Source organism: Pyrgilauda ruficollis, unplaced genomic scaffold (assembly GCF_017590135.1).
Source record: "Pyrgilauda ruficollis isolate IOZ18807 unplaced genomic scaffold, ASM1759013v1 scaffold4, whole genome shotgun sequence".
Classification (NCBI taxonomy): Eukaryota; Metazoa; Chordata; class Aves; order Passeriformes; family Passeridae; genus Pyrgilauda; species Pyrgilauda ruficollis.
The window spans coordinates 22507512-22519838 of record NW_024525489.1 but is presented as its reverse complement, the minus strand read 5'-3'; the positions used below and the strand labels follow the sequence as shown (position 1 = coordinate 22519838).

At 51.5% G+C, this 12327-nt stretch overlaps 1 protein-coding gene across 1 annotated transcript; it reads left to right on the top strand.

Annotated features, from left to right (window-relative positions):
* The first annotated feature begins 2523 nt into the window (after positions 1–2523).
* On the top strand, positions 2524–9659 carry LOC121358774. The gene is made up of 8 exons (XM_041477221.1): positions 2524–2940; positions 3736–4105; positions 5725–5781; positions 6710–6810; positions 7103–7167; positions 7751–7902; positions 7997–8149; positions 9264–9659. Exons 2-8 carry the CDS (start codon positions 4096–4098, stop codon positions 9581–9583), a joined length of 858 nt encoding a protein of 285 aa, XP_041333155.1. The 5' UTR covers positions 2524–2940; positions 3736–4095; the 3' UTR covers positions 9584–9659.
* Positions 9660–12327: the final 2668 nt, after the last annotated feature.

Sequence of the window (12327 nt, the reverse complement as noted above, 5' to 3'; positions counted from 1 at the left end):
GCAGGAGCAAAGCACTGCAGCAATTAAAACAAGTGGCAAAAGTTCAACCCAAACTAAGTGTGCTCCTGTAGGGTAAACCTGTCCTGAACTTTCTGCTCTTCTGGCTTTGAGAAAGTGGTTTTGGAAAACGCTGCTTTTCCCTGCCTAAGGAGAGCTGCTTTCCACTTTGAGTGCTGTGGGGAGATGCTGTTGTTTGGGCTCTAGTGGCTTCTGGCTTGGCTGAGCCCTTTAAACTAAAGAGATTGAAAATGCCTTCAGGAGGGCTTTGTCTCCCAGCTCTGCATGTGCTTAAACAACAAACCTGGCCCACAGGCTGAAACCAAATGTAGCAGTGCTCTCTTTGCTTTCCTAACTTACCCAGCTGGGGCAGCTCCCTGAACCTTTAGCCCTGGTCCCTAGACAGCCTGACCTGCAGAGGAGAATCTGCCTCCCTGGGACAAGTGGCACCCACTGTGTGGTTGTCCTGGGACCTCTGAGCTCCTGCATGGTCATGGGGGGGCTTAAAGCAGGAGTGTGCCCTGCTCCGGGGCTGTGGCAGTGGGGGCACAGCCTGGCTCTCCATGGAGCAGGAGGTGGGGGTGGCCAGGGCTTCTCCAGCTTTCCAAGGGCTTACTCCCATGTTTTCCCACTCACGGGTTTCCATGTTGGTTGGCAAATGGGAGCAGGAGGTATCAAAATGAGGAGAAGAGAGATCCTGAAGATAATTTCTGGAAATAAAGATGGTAACTATTTCTTTGGAAGTGGAAATGGGGGAAAACTTGGTTGTTGCTTCTTATCTTCCAGAGCTGGAATCTCCTTGGTTATTGGCCTATGTGCCTATAAGAAGCTGCCACAGAGTGCTGAAGGACAAATATGGGGAGTTTTCTCCTCCAGCATTCCATGCTGATTTCCCTGTAAGCTTTTGGTGCAACTGGACAATCTGGGCAGGCTCCAGGAAGCACATCATAATTTATATCCGGGGATTTATCACTAAGGATGCTTGCAATAAAAATGAGGACAAAATTCTGTTTGAAGGGGTCTCCTCCCTGGTGGAAAACAGTGTTGTTTATGCCTGCTGGAAAAAGGAGATGCATGTTTTTGCCACCTTTGCTCAGGCTGTCCACGTCATGCTGCTGAAGAGGTACTTGCCAAACCAGAGAGATGCAAAATTTAAAGGGAAGTACTACATCTTCCAAGACCAGCAAGGTGCCTCTTCCTCCAAAGATGATGTGATTTCTGGAACTTCTGCTTCAAAACTGCCAAAGAAAGGTGGTGGTTTTCAGTCTGGCTGGGTTGAGAACCTTAGAGATGCACTGGGCTTTGCAGCCACACGTGGCAGCACCACCATGTTAAGCAGTGAGCGAATGCAGGGAAGAGGGATCCCTCTGTACACCACGGCTGTGGGAAGTCCTACAGAGCTTATCTCATTTGAATGTGCAAGGACACAAGCTCTGGAAACAAAAGCTCCTTGTGGGCTGGGGTCTGAGCTGCTGGAGTCTCCAGGCATAGGAGCACCTGAGGGAATAATCCCCACTGCAGCTCAGGACATCTGGGGGCAGAATCCCTCTGTGAGTGAGGGCAGTGCTGTGACTTCTGCTCCTGTGCACAGTGTGCTTTTGGAAACTCCTTTGCTTGGTGCCTTCCAGGGAGCAGAACCTTTTTGGCAGCCAGCAGGTGTGAGTCTGGAGAGCAGCCAGCCTTTCCTGAGCCCTACCCTGATGCCAAAAGGTCTGGGCCACCTGCAGTTCACCATTCAACCAACAGGCACGGGTCGCCTGGCCTTGGCTGCACACTCTGAGCCTCTGTCCCCTGGCACAGGACAAAGCCAGGAGGACACAGGTCCCACCAGGGACAGCCAGCTCAGCACAGCCAGCCTGGAGAAGGATGGAAGCCGGGCCCTGCTGAGTGTCCCAGCTGATGGCCTTGCCAAGGGCCTGATGCCCAGCCTGAGGAGCCCCTCTGACGTGGTCACCAGGAACCATTTGCAGCTACTTCCTGAGAGAAGCCAAAGCATTTTGGGGCGTTTGTCCACGCCTAAACCTGAACTGGGCACAACTGGCCTCCGTCATACCAAGCTCATGGATATTTTCTCACAGGGAAGTTCTGGGGGAGCTGTCAGGAGGAGAACAGCGCTGCATCCCACAGCACCAGGGCTGGCTGTATCTGCTTTGGCAACAGGGCTGGAGCATCCTCTCACACCTGTGCCTGCCCTGGGGACAGAAACCATCCCTGTGCTGGTGACCTCCTCCACAGCACCTGTCCCTGCAGACTTTGGCTCTCTGGATTTAGTCCCTGAAGCACCTCTTCCTCTACAAGTGGAGTCTCTGTCCATGGTGCCCTCTCCATCAGCTGCTCTGGATTGGGACCCTGTCAGTCTCAGGCAAAGGGACATCTCCCCAGCTAGCCCAGGAGGACAGGAGATGGTCTCCCCTTCACTGCCTTGCCATCCATCAGTAGCCTCTGAACTGGGCACAGATAGGTCCTCCAGATGCCTTGATCCTGGGAGGCAAAAGTTGGTGCTGGGACAGGGAGGTGAAACCACAGCCTCTGTGGGCTTGATGGCCAGGAGTCCCTCCCCAGTCTTTGTCACTGTCCCAGGGCCTCATGTGAGGCTTGCTCAGCCTGAGGGCCATGTCAGCAGAGGCTCTGGGGTGACACCAGCTTCCCTGTTGGACACCAGAGGGGTGCACGAGGTGCCTGTGCAGCATCAGGACGGTGCTGCTAGTGACAAACCAGCTTATGTCTCCAGATTCAGGGGGTTTAAAATGCAGGGGACCACAGAAGCTGTGCAAGTGGGTGCAGGACAGAGGACAGCCGCCTCCTTCAGCAGCACTCCTGCACGCCCTGATCTGCCTGCAGCTCCGTGGGGAGAAACACTGCCAAGAGACCGAAAGCCGTGGGAGCCCCCTGGTGTACCCAGCAACATCCACATGCCAGCAGGACAGCAAGGGAAACATGCTGGTAGGTGAACTAGCACTTTGTGTCTTGGCACAAGTCATCTTTAGAAGTCAAAAGTACTTGGTGGGGGCAAGGACAAGGCTGTGCCTTTCACCTGCGGTCTCCACCTGACAATCATAACCTGTTGTCTGGGGAGAACTGGGCTGGGGTGACCCTGGCTGGACACCAGGTGCCCTTCAAAGTTGCTCCTCAGCAGGACAGGGGAGACAAAAATGTGATTAAAGGATTGTGAGGGGAGATAAGGGCAGGGAGAGATCACTTATGGTCTACCTTCATGGGCAAAACTGACTTGGGGAAATCAGTTTAATTTCTTACCAATCAAATCAGTGTAGGATAATGAGAAATCACCCAAATCTTAAAACCAGCTTCCCCTCATCCCTCCCTTCTTCCCACGCTTAACTTCACTCCTGGTTTCTCTACCTCCTCTCCTGCCTGGAGGGGAGGGCAGGGGAATGGGACCTGCAGTCAGTTCATCATACCTTGTCTCAGCCACTCCTTCCTTCTCAGGGGAGGATTCCTCACTGGCCTGCCCAGTGCTGGGTCCATCTTGGAGCTGGCTGGCACTGAGTCTGCTTCATGCAGCCTCTCACAGAGGCTCAGCTCCAGCTGAAGTGTGGATATGTGGCTCCAGGGGCTGAAACTACAGAAGTCTTGCAGCAGAAGAGGGTCTGAAATGCTGCCTCTCCCGTGGTAGTTTGCAGCACTCCTAAAAGTCTGAGACATGATATAAAATGTAATATGTAATATAATTTGTGAATATAATAACCTTTGATTACATGTTTCTTTTCTGTGTTCCAGATGTGTCAGAGCTGGGCCCTCCCTGGGTAACAGAGTACTTTCCCATCAGGAGCTGCCACCTCATCTTCCAGAATGGGTCTGGCCTGTTTTACCTCCCGCTGCACGTGGACATTAAACCAAACATCTGGTGCAACTGGACCATCTGGGCAGGCCCCCAGAAGCACATTGTCATCTATGTCCAAGGGTTCCAGGGTAGCGAGGGCTGTGGCAACAACCAGGACAAGATCATCTTCCAGGGAGTCTCGTCAAGCGTGGAAACCAAAGTGGTGTTTGCCTGCCACAACCGAGGCACTCTGATCTTTGCTGCACAAGCCACTGAGGTCCAGGTGTTGTTTCTGTCAGGGAGTGCTTCCAGAAGCCATGAATACAGGTATTTTAGAGGACAGTATTATGTATTCAGAGACTCTGAAATGGTGGGCTCTTCAAGTGATACCATAACAGCTCCCCAGGAGACCTCTAAAAATGAGAGCTGGGCGACAGTGGTGACCAAAGGTTTGTTGTCCATGCTGACAGCTCCTCCAGCCCCACCAGCTATGCCTGCTGGTGGCAGGATCCAGTCTGACATTATGAGCCCAGAAGAAGTGGGCCAACATTCTCCTGATCTCATGGAAGATGGTCAGCCTGGTGCTAATCAGAGTGAGCATGGTCAGGATGAAACCAGGCTGGAAAGGAACCTTAAGGACAGTGGCAGCAAGGGCAGAGAAAATGAAGATGACGTGTTGGTGGAGCCACCTCCAGCTGGGCAAGACACTGGGGGCAAGGCTGAGCCACCTGCCTTGGCGCTGTCCCCTGGGACACCTCTCGCCACCATGGTCCCATGTCACCCAGCTGGTTCCCCTTGCTCAGAGATGCCCAGCAGCAGTGTAGGTGTTTCTGACACATCACCTACCCTGGGTCAGGCCAGTGGCAGCCCCTCAGAAGTGGCAGCTGCTGCACATCACACACATACACCAGGGCTGGCAGAACCACCACTGAACACCAGCACAAAACCACCTCGCTACCCCTCTCCTGGTGTGACTGCTGCTGATGTGGTGTCTCTGGGAGGAAAGACTGAAGAGCTCTTTGGTAAGGTGATTTTTTGGTTATTACTGGCTGAACTGATGCCTGACAATGTGCAATATCCACCTCCAGTGATGCAGCACTCTCTTGAGAGGTTTTATTTGTAGACATGGCTGTTACCTTCAGCGGGGCCATGTGGTACCACTCTTGACTCCTGTATCCAAGGAGGGAGAGACATGAGAAGACAGGCTTATCAGTTCTAACATGGGCATCTGTGGGATTATGCTGGGACAGGCTGGTTTCTAATCCAAGTGTTTTGAGTTATCCATGGAGGAGCCAGCCTCTCAGCTGTGACTTCACTCCCAGAGCAGACTGAGAGTGCTCATCTTGGTTTTAAACAGCCCTGTCTTGCACTGATTCCTCAGTAGCCTGTCACAGTGCTCCCAGGCATGATCACTGAGTCTGACCTGCAGAAGTTGGAGAAAGGTTAGAAAAATCCTTTGTCTCTTAAGAAAGTTTAGGAGTTGATGGTAGGTCACATAGGCAATATTTAGCTACTAATATGTTTTAATTTCTGCCTGAAAGCAGAAGATGTGTTCAGTTTTTCCTCACCCCCAAACTTTTCTTGCCCCTCTCTTGTAGATTTTATTCACGTTTTTTGCATTTGCTGGCATGTAATGCCCAAGCTGTTTTGCTCCACTGGGATGCAAGGCAGCTCTGGTGGTTTTACAGGGATAAGAGTTTGTCTGCTTCCAGAAATGGAAATGAGGTTTATTGGGGTAATTTCTTTCTAAAGAGCACTTTCCACTGTAGAGGAGAAGAGATTGTCTTCAGAGCCTGACATTTAATTTCAGTATGAAGAACAGAGGCAGGAATTGACACATGGCACTCTTTTTGCAAAGTGGCACAGACCTAATGTACTTTCTACTTTCCCTCCCCATTACTGGTACATCAGTGATAGCAGCCTGATGCTTTCCCTTGCTTTGACAGATCTGATATCATCTGTGGGGAATGACACAGGACTGCAATCCCGGCACCATCCTGGAGGTGAGCCATGCAGAGTTAAGCATGCCTTAAAATACTGCCCTAAGCCCAGGGAGTTGCCTCTGGACATCACCTGCTTGTTACATTTAGAAAGCAATGTGAGTTGTTTCTGAGTAGTAACCACTCTGAAGATGCTATTTTTTAAGATGTCACTGCAATCCTGCAGTTGTGCTTTGGCCACTTTGTGTGTCTCCCCTGGAGAAACCCGAGTTTGGGTGCCAGCCCTGACATACATGCTGGCTTGTTCGAGTCCAAGCAATACTTGTTGGCTATTTATAGAAGGTTTTTCTAAGATGAATGAACCTCAATTCCTCCAGTGTATTCCAATGGATGTCCCATGACTACCAGGATCAGAACTGTGCAGAAATCCTGCTCCTCAGACCAGGGAGAGAAGGAAAACCCTCTTACGGGAGAGCAACTAAACAATGTAAATGCAGGGTTTGTATGGCCCAGCAAGGCACAGAAACATCTTGCACAAAGGAGTCCATACAGAAGGAGCCTCAGCTCTGAACAAAGGAAATATTGATGAACAAATAAGTCTTAAACAGCCAACTGGCAAATCTGTGCCAGTCTGGATTTCAAGAGAAACTGGCTTTTAGACTCCATCAATAATTATGACAGTCCCTTTGGGAAACAGAAGGGCTAAAGGCATGTGAATGTGATTGAATATGTATTGGATATGTTGCTTTGTGTCAGTTTTTCACTGAAAGATCAATTCTAATGTTCATCAACAAGCATTAACTAAGGTTTGTGTTCACTTGTTACCAACAATTTGTCCTACCTGATGTACAGCCCCTGGAAATGCCCCTGTGGCACTGACCTGCACAAGAAGGTGCTGTTCTAGTGTTGATGCTTAAAGACTAACTCAATATGGGAGCCTGTTTGTCTTATGTGCATTTGAACATGCCATGATCCTTGTGTCTTCTGGCAGATGTGCTGTTTGAAGTCAGTGTTGAAATCAAACCCAAGGACTGGATTCCTCACAGTGGGAGTGAGTTCCAAAAGGGTCTCCTTGAATCTCTGAAGAATCACGTAAGTGTGGGCATGCGGAGGTGGAGAAGAACAGATGGGATGTCCCAAATCTTCATGTAGAAGAGACCATTTCATGCTTTTGTGTTTGGGGGAGGTGACCTGGAGCTAAGCAAATGGGAACAATGGGTATTCTTCTAAAGAAAGGGCTCAGAGCAGTGGGCTATGGAACATTCTCTTTGTTTGTGAAGGGGGAGAGCAGGATGGGGTGCTACAGTGAGAAAAGAAGCTGTTTGCTGTCATAATCCTACTGGCTGAACACCAAATCAGTACTGGTCACTCTGTTCCTCTGCAGATCCAGAAGAACCTGAAGCTTTCTGCCAACAGAGTCAGTGAAATAAAGTTAAGGGATGTCAAAAGGTAGGGTTAATGCTGTGCTGCTGGCTTGGCAGGTGACTGATATAACCTGTAATATTTCTTGGATTAGCAGTGTCTTGGCTTCTCACTCTCCTTCCCCAGGAAGAGATGTGTTTGTTCTTCTTCCTTGATCTGTAACTTGTCCTGAAAGTAGAAAAAAAAAATTGTTTTCTAGAGTAAAGATGGTGAAAATTGGTGTTCAGTATTATCTTGGGCCTATATATAGGTATAAAATGAATTTAAACTTTGGATGAAAAGGAGGATAATCTCACCTGCCACAGTGCCTGATGGAGAAAGCTGGGAGCTGTCTGCAGAGGCTGATCTGGGAATGCAGATTGCTGCTACAATTCACTTTGCACAAATATCTGGTCATTTCAGCCTAGCTCCAGATGAGGATCCACTCCTGGGCTTTCCTTTTCCCCATGGTCCAAGTGCAAAGCTGCCTCTTGGCCCAGATCATCCGTGCAAGAGCCTGCAGCACCACGATCCCATGCCAAGGGCAGAAGGTCCAAAGGGCTGTCAGAGCTGGGCCTGCAGTGATGTTTTTTTTCCTCCTGACTCACCCTGGACTCTCTCCTGCCCACAGAACGAAGGATGCCAACCTGCTGCTCACCTTCTGGCTGCACCTGGAGCCAGAGGAGAGGAACGTGTCTCTGCTCCTGCGCTCACAGCTGGAGGAGGTGCTTGGCACCTCGGTGGCTGTGGAGAAGCTGCAGCTTGTTTCACTCTTGGTTGAAGGTGGGTGCTTCACTTTATTTATTTATTTTTTTTCTGGGATAAACCCTTTAATGCCAAGCCTGACTTGACTTAGGGCATCTATTCCCCATTACAGATGTGAACGAGTGCCAGGCTGGGCTTGGCCTCTGTGGCGAGGAGGCGGAGTGCTTCAATGGCGTGGGCACCTACCTGTGCCGCTGCAAGAAGGACTATGAGGATCATTCTCCCAGCAAGTCCGGCACGCTCTGCATCCGCACTCCCCGAGCAGGTAGAGGATGGAACTGCGGCTCTGCTCCCCGTCGCGGTCTGGGGCTTTCCTGGCCTGAGTGAGGGAGCACACCAGGGCAAGGGGCTCTCTGCGAGCCGGGGTCCTGCACCTCTGCTGATGTGTGTTGTGACTGGTGGCTTTAGGTGTCCCTGCCTGGTGTGGCGAGGATGTGGAATGCCTTTGCAAGGCAATTCCTGGCTGGGAATAGAACCTCTCCATGAGCCTTAGGCTCCCTTCCCCCCGTCTGCTGCTTTCTCTGCATCCGGGCTATAGCCTGGCACATGTGAGCCCTTAAGTTATAAGCAAAGTGTGGTCGGGGGTGATTTATGAGCTACCTCTGCTGTAACTGATGTGATCAGCAAACCCTGTGTCACCTGGGGGTGACTCCTGTCACCCTGTGTAGATCTTGAGGACACGGACAGTGATGTTCCTGGTGTTTGCCCCAGCTCTGACGCAAGGCTGAGCAGATGGCATGTGGTGCTTGACTATAATCAGTGGTGGCTAATCCAATCCAATTGCAGAGTAATGGAGCTTCACAGGCTGGAAGACGGCAGTATTCTGCAATATGTGCTCCAAACACTGTGGCTGCTTTACCAAAACTACTTAAACACTGCTGCAGTGGTTTAAACCTTAATGTGAGCTCGTAGCCAAATATAATTTGTCACTCTTCCTACCAACTTTAAGTTAATTAACAACTTGAGCAGTCTAAGCCTGTACAGATCAGCTGGTTATTGTTATATTCTGACACAGGTAATTTTATACATCCATCTTAATCTGTTGGGCCACGGGGAGGGTCCCTCCAGGCCTGGATGGGAACAGCAGCAGACCTTTTAATCTCCATGTAGCTGCACGTGGCTTTGGCAATGGCTTTGCTCTGTTAGGTTTCTTCTGGGGTATCACCATCCTTGTGCTGCTCCGGGCTCTTGGTCTAAGTATTTCCCTGGGATGGAGGTTTGGGAGATGTGCTCTGGCCTGGAGGCAGGCATGAGGGCTCCTGGAGGGCGGCAGGGGCCGTGCTGAATTTCCCGGAGGAGATGTGTGGGACATTTTGTGAGCACAGTGGGGTCCCTGGGGCAGCGGGCACTGGGATGAGCCCGTGGCTTTTCTTTTGCAGGGATCAGCACCTTCCTCTGCCACGCTGACATGCTGGTGGGGGCAGCCCTGGTGACCGGCCTGGTGCTGCTGGTGGCCTTTGGTGCCCTCTGTGTCACGGCCCTGTGGGGACAGGCCCCCAGGAGGAGCCCAAGGCCTGAGGAGCCACCGGTGAGGGCCGTGGAGGAGCCAGCCATGGAGCTGCATGCCCTGGGGGAATGCCTGCAGCTCGACCCCTTCCAGCTGAAGCTGCGGGCCAGGGCCCCCGAGTGGCTCTGGAGTGTCCGTGCCCACCCTGGCCAGGCGGGACAGCGCTCCCCAGAGCCGCCTGCCCCGCTCTGAGGGGGCCCGGGCCTCCGAGGCCTGTGCAGTCACTCCTGCATTTCCCCGGGTTTCTGCCGGCTGTGCCAACCCTTCTGCTGTGTTTTATGGACCATGAATATCCTACAACAGTGTTCCTCATGTTGTAGCTTAATTTTTTTAATGCTTGCTCAGCTTGGGGAACAAAATGTTTGCTTCACGCTGCTGTGCGTCTGCTGATTTATCCTACTCGAGAGTTACACAAGAAAATTTAAAACTTTTTTTTTTAAGAAAAAAAAGGAAATAAGATGTTTTGGTTCTTAATATGAAATTAAAAATATTTCTGCATCCTGCTCAGTGCTGCCTGCTTTCTCCTGCCCCCAAGGCAGAGCTCTGTGGGAAGCCCTGGCATGACCTGAGGATCTGTGGGGTATTTCTTCCAGCCTGGCTGAGAAGCATCTCCAGAACTTGACTTAAAATTTTGGTGAGAAACCTGGTCAGGTTATGGCAGGTGCATCCCCACTCACTGAGTGATGGGGACAGCTTTTTTGGTGCTTGGTGGCATTTTTGGTGCTTGTGGCATTTTTGGATGCTGCCTGCACCATCCCCACCACCACGTCGTCCTGGCCGGATGTGAAGCACAGCTGCCTTTCCCAGCTTGTCCTGCAGCTGGAGCCTGGTAACTTCTCTGTTTGTTTGTCTTTTTCTTTAAGGGGGTTTCAATCCTTTTTCCCCGGGAAGAAGCGAGCGGCAGATGCCCCACTGGAGGGAGCTGTCTGCCACCAAAAGCCCGGGACAGGGCTGCCTGCAGCCGCCCGGGAGATGCTCCCAGAGCTGGGCACGGCCGGGCTGCGGGTCCCAGCTCCGGCAGGGCCGCTCGGGGGGGTGTCCCGGCGCCCTTTGGCAGGATGGGCCGGAGGTGTGGGCTGAAGGGAGCAGGATTGCACAGGGATATGCCCAGCTCAGGGTTTGCTCTGCACGGTCGGCTTAGAAGGGGCTGGGAATGGTCCTGCTGTGACTCTCTGCATGTGAGGGTACTGGCGAAGGAGTCAAAAGGGGACCTGGGGTGTTTCCCTAGGAAAATTTGCTTCCATACTCCTCCCCCCTCCCCCCCAAAAAAAAAAAAAAAAAAAAAAAAAAAAAAAAAGAGAGAAAGGGGCAGTTCCTTTATCTCAGCTGTTGGATTGCTGAAGAAGCAACATTTGCAGTATGGGGGGATTTGCCAAAGGATTAATTGAGCACAGATTGGGGCACTGTAAGTGCCAGTGTTGTCAGAACCAGGTGAGAGCACGGTGTTTGCGCTGAGGTGATAAAGAACAAACATCCTCCGGGCCCCTCTGGCGAGGCGTGGCTGTGCTGCTCTCCCATGACAGGCTCATCCAAATTAGCTGCCATCCAAATTAGCTGCCGCTGATGGGGCTCTGCTGCCTGCAGAGACAGGCGAGGCAGAGCTGGTGCCTCCCTGCACATGCTCCCCCAAAAGCAGCTCACTTCAGCACTGGTGCCATCTGGTTTGGGGTAGTGAAACAGAGAAAAATGGATCTCCCGAAGACACCCTGATCATTGCTTCCTTTGACATACGTGGAGCAATCACCTCTTACCAACCATTTTCTATGCATGGTTTTCAAAGTATTTAGTAAATAGCAGAGAATTAAATGCAAACATCTCCCTGGGAGGCAGGTAAGTGGGTGTAATTTTCCATTGTAAGGAGAAGGAAACCATTAATGTGTTTGCACAGAGTGTGCTTGTTTCCTCACTGGGATCAAAGAAAAGCAGTAGGGGCTAAAATAATACTGTCATTATCTTGGCTTTGGATTTGGTCAGTCACCATCTCCCCTTTTCCCTTCTTGGATCCACAAAGGAGGCTTGGGGGCTCTTCAGGTTGCTAACTCTTCTCTCTCCCAGTCAGGTAAGGTTTGGATCCCAAAGCCAAGCAACTGATAAGCAAATGGATGCTTCTGCTTTCTTCCCAGCTTTTCCAGGAGCAAGGTGAGCCTCACACTGTGCTCCCCTGTTGGAAGCCAGCTCCTTTAGTATAGCTGTAGTCTGCTCTGTAACCCATGGATGATGCTCCCATTGGATCACCTTTCCCTGCAGCTTTCATCCAGACAATGTCCTGCTGATGCACAGGGCATAAAGGAAAGCCTGGAGGGATGTGCCTGGGCAGGGCTTTCTGCAGCCAAACCCATCTGGGCTCTGGGTGCATGCAGGAGGTGGGGATGGCATGCTGCCCTCCTCTTATCTGGTGTGAAGTGACAGCACCTGCCCCTCATGGCTGTGCCTGGGAGAAATGTCAGGCTTTTACTGGAAGCACCTAAGGTATGTGTGTGATCTGTGTGTGAAACAGCAGGACAGAAACAGGGACCAAGCCCATCGTGAGCAGTAGTTAGCAGGGGTTTCCCCTGTTATAAAAATCCACCATTTCAGTCCCAAATAGTGTTGCTTTTATTTTCCACTATGTCTAAAGAAACTGTTTTGCCTTGTGAACTCTAGGCTGGCTTTAAGAACAGCCCATCCCTCCTTTCCTGCTCTCCCAGTTGAATTGAGAGGGGCTGACATCCCAGAATCCACAGGGCTGAGCAGAGGGGCAGGATCTCCTCCCTGACCTGCTGGCAATGCAGCTCCCAATGCAGCCCAGGGTCCCCTTGGCCTCCTTGTCCCCCAGGGCACGGCTGGCCCATGGACAGCTCGTTGTCCAGCAGCACCCCCAGCTCCTTCTGTGCAGAGCTGCTGCCCAGCAGCTCACCCCAGCCTGTGCTGGTGCCTGGGGCTGTTCCTCCCCAGGG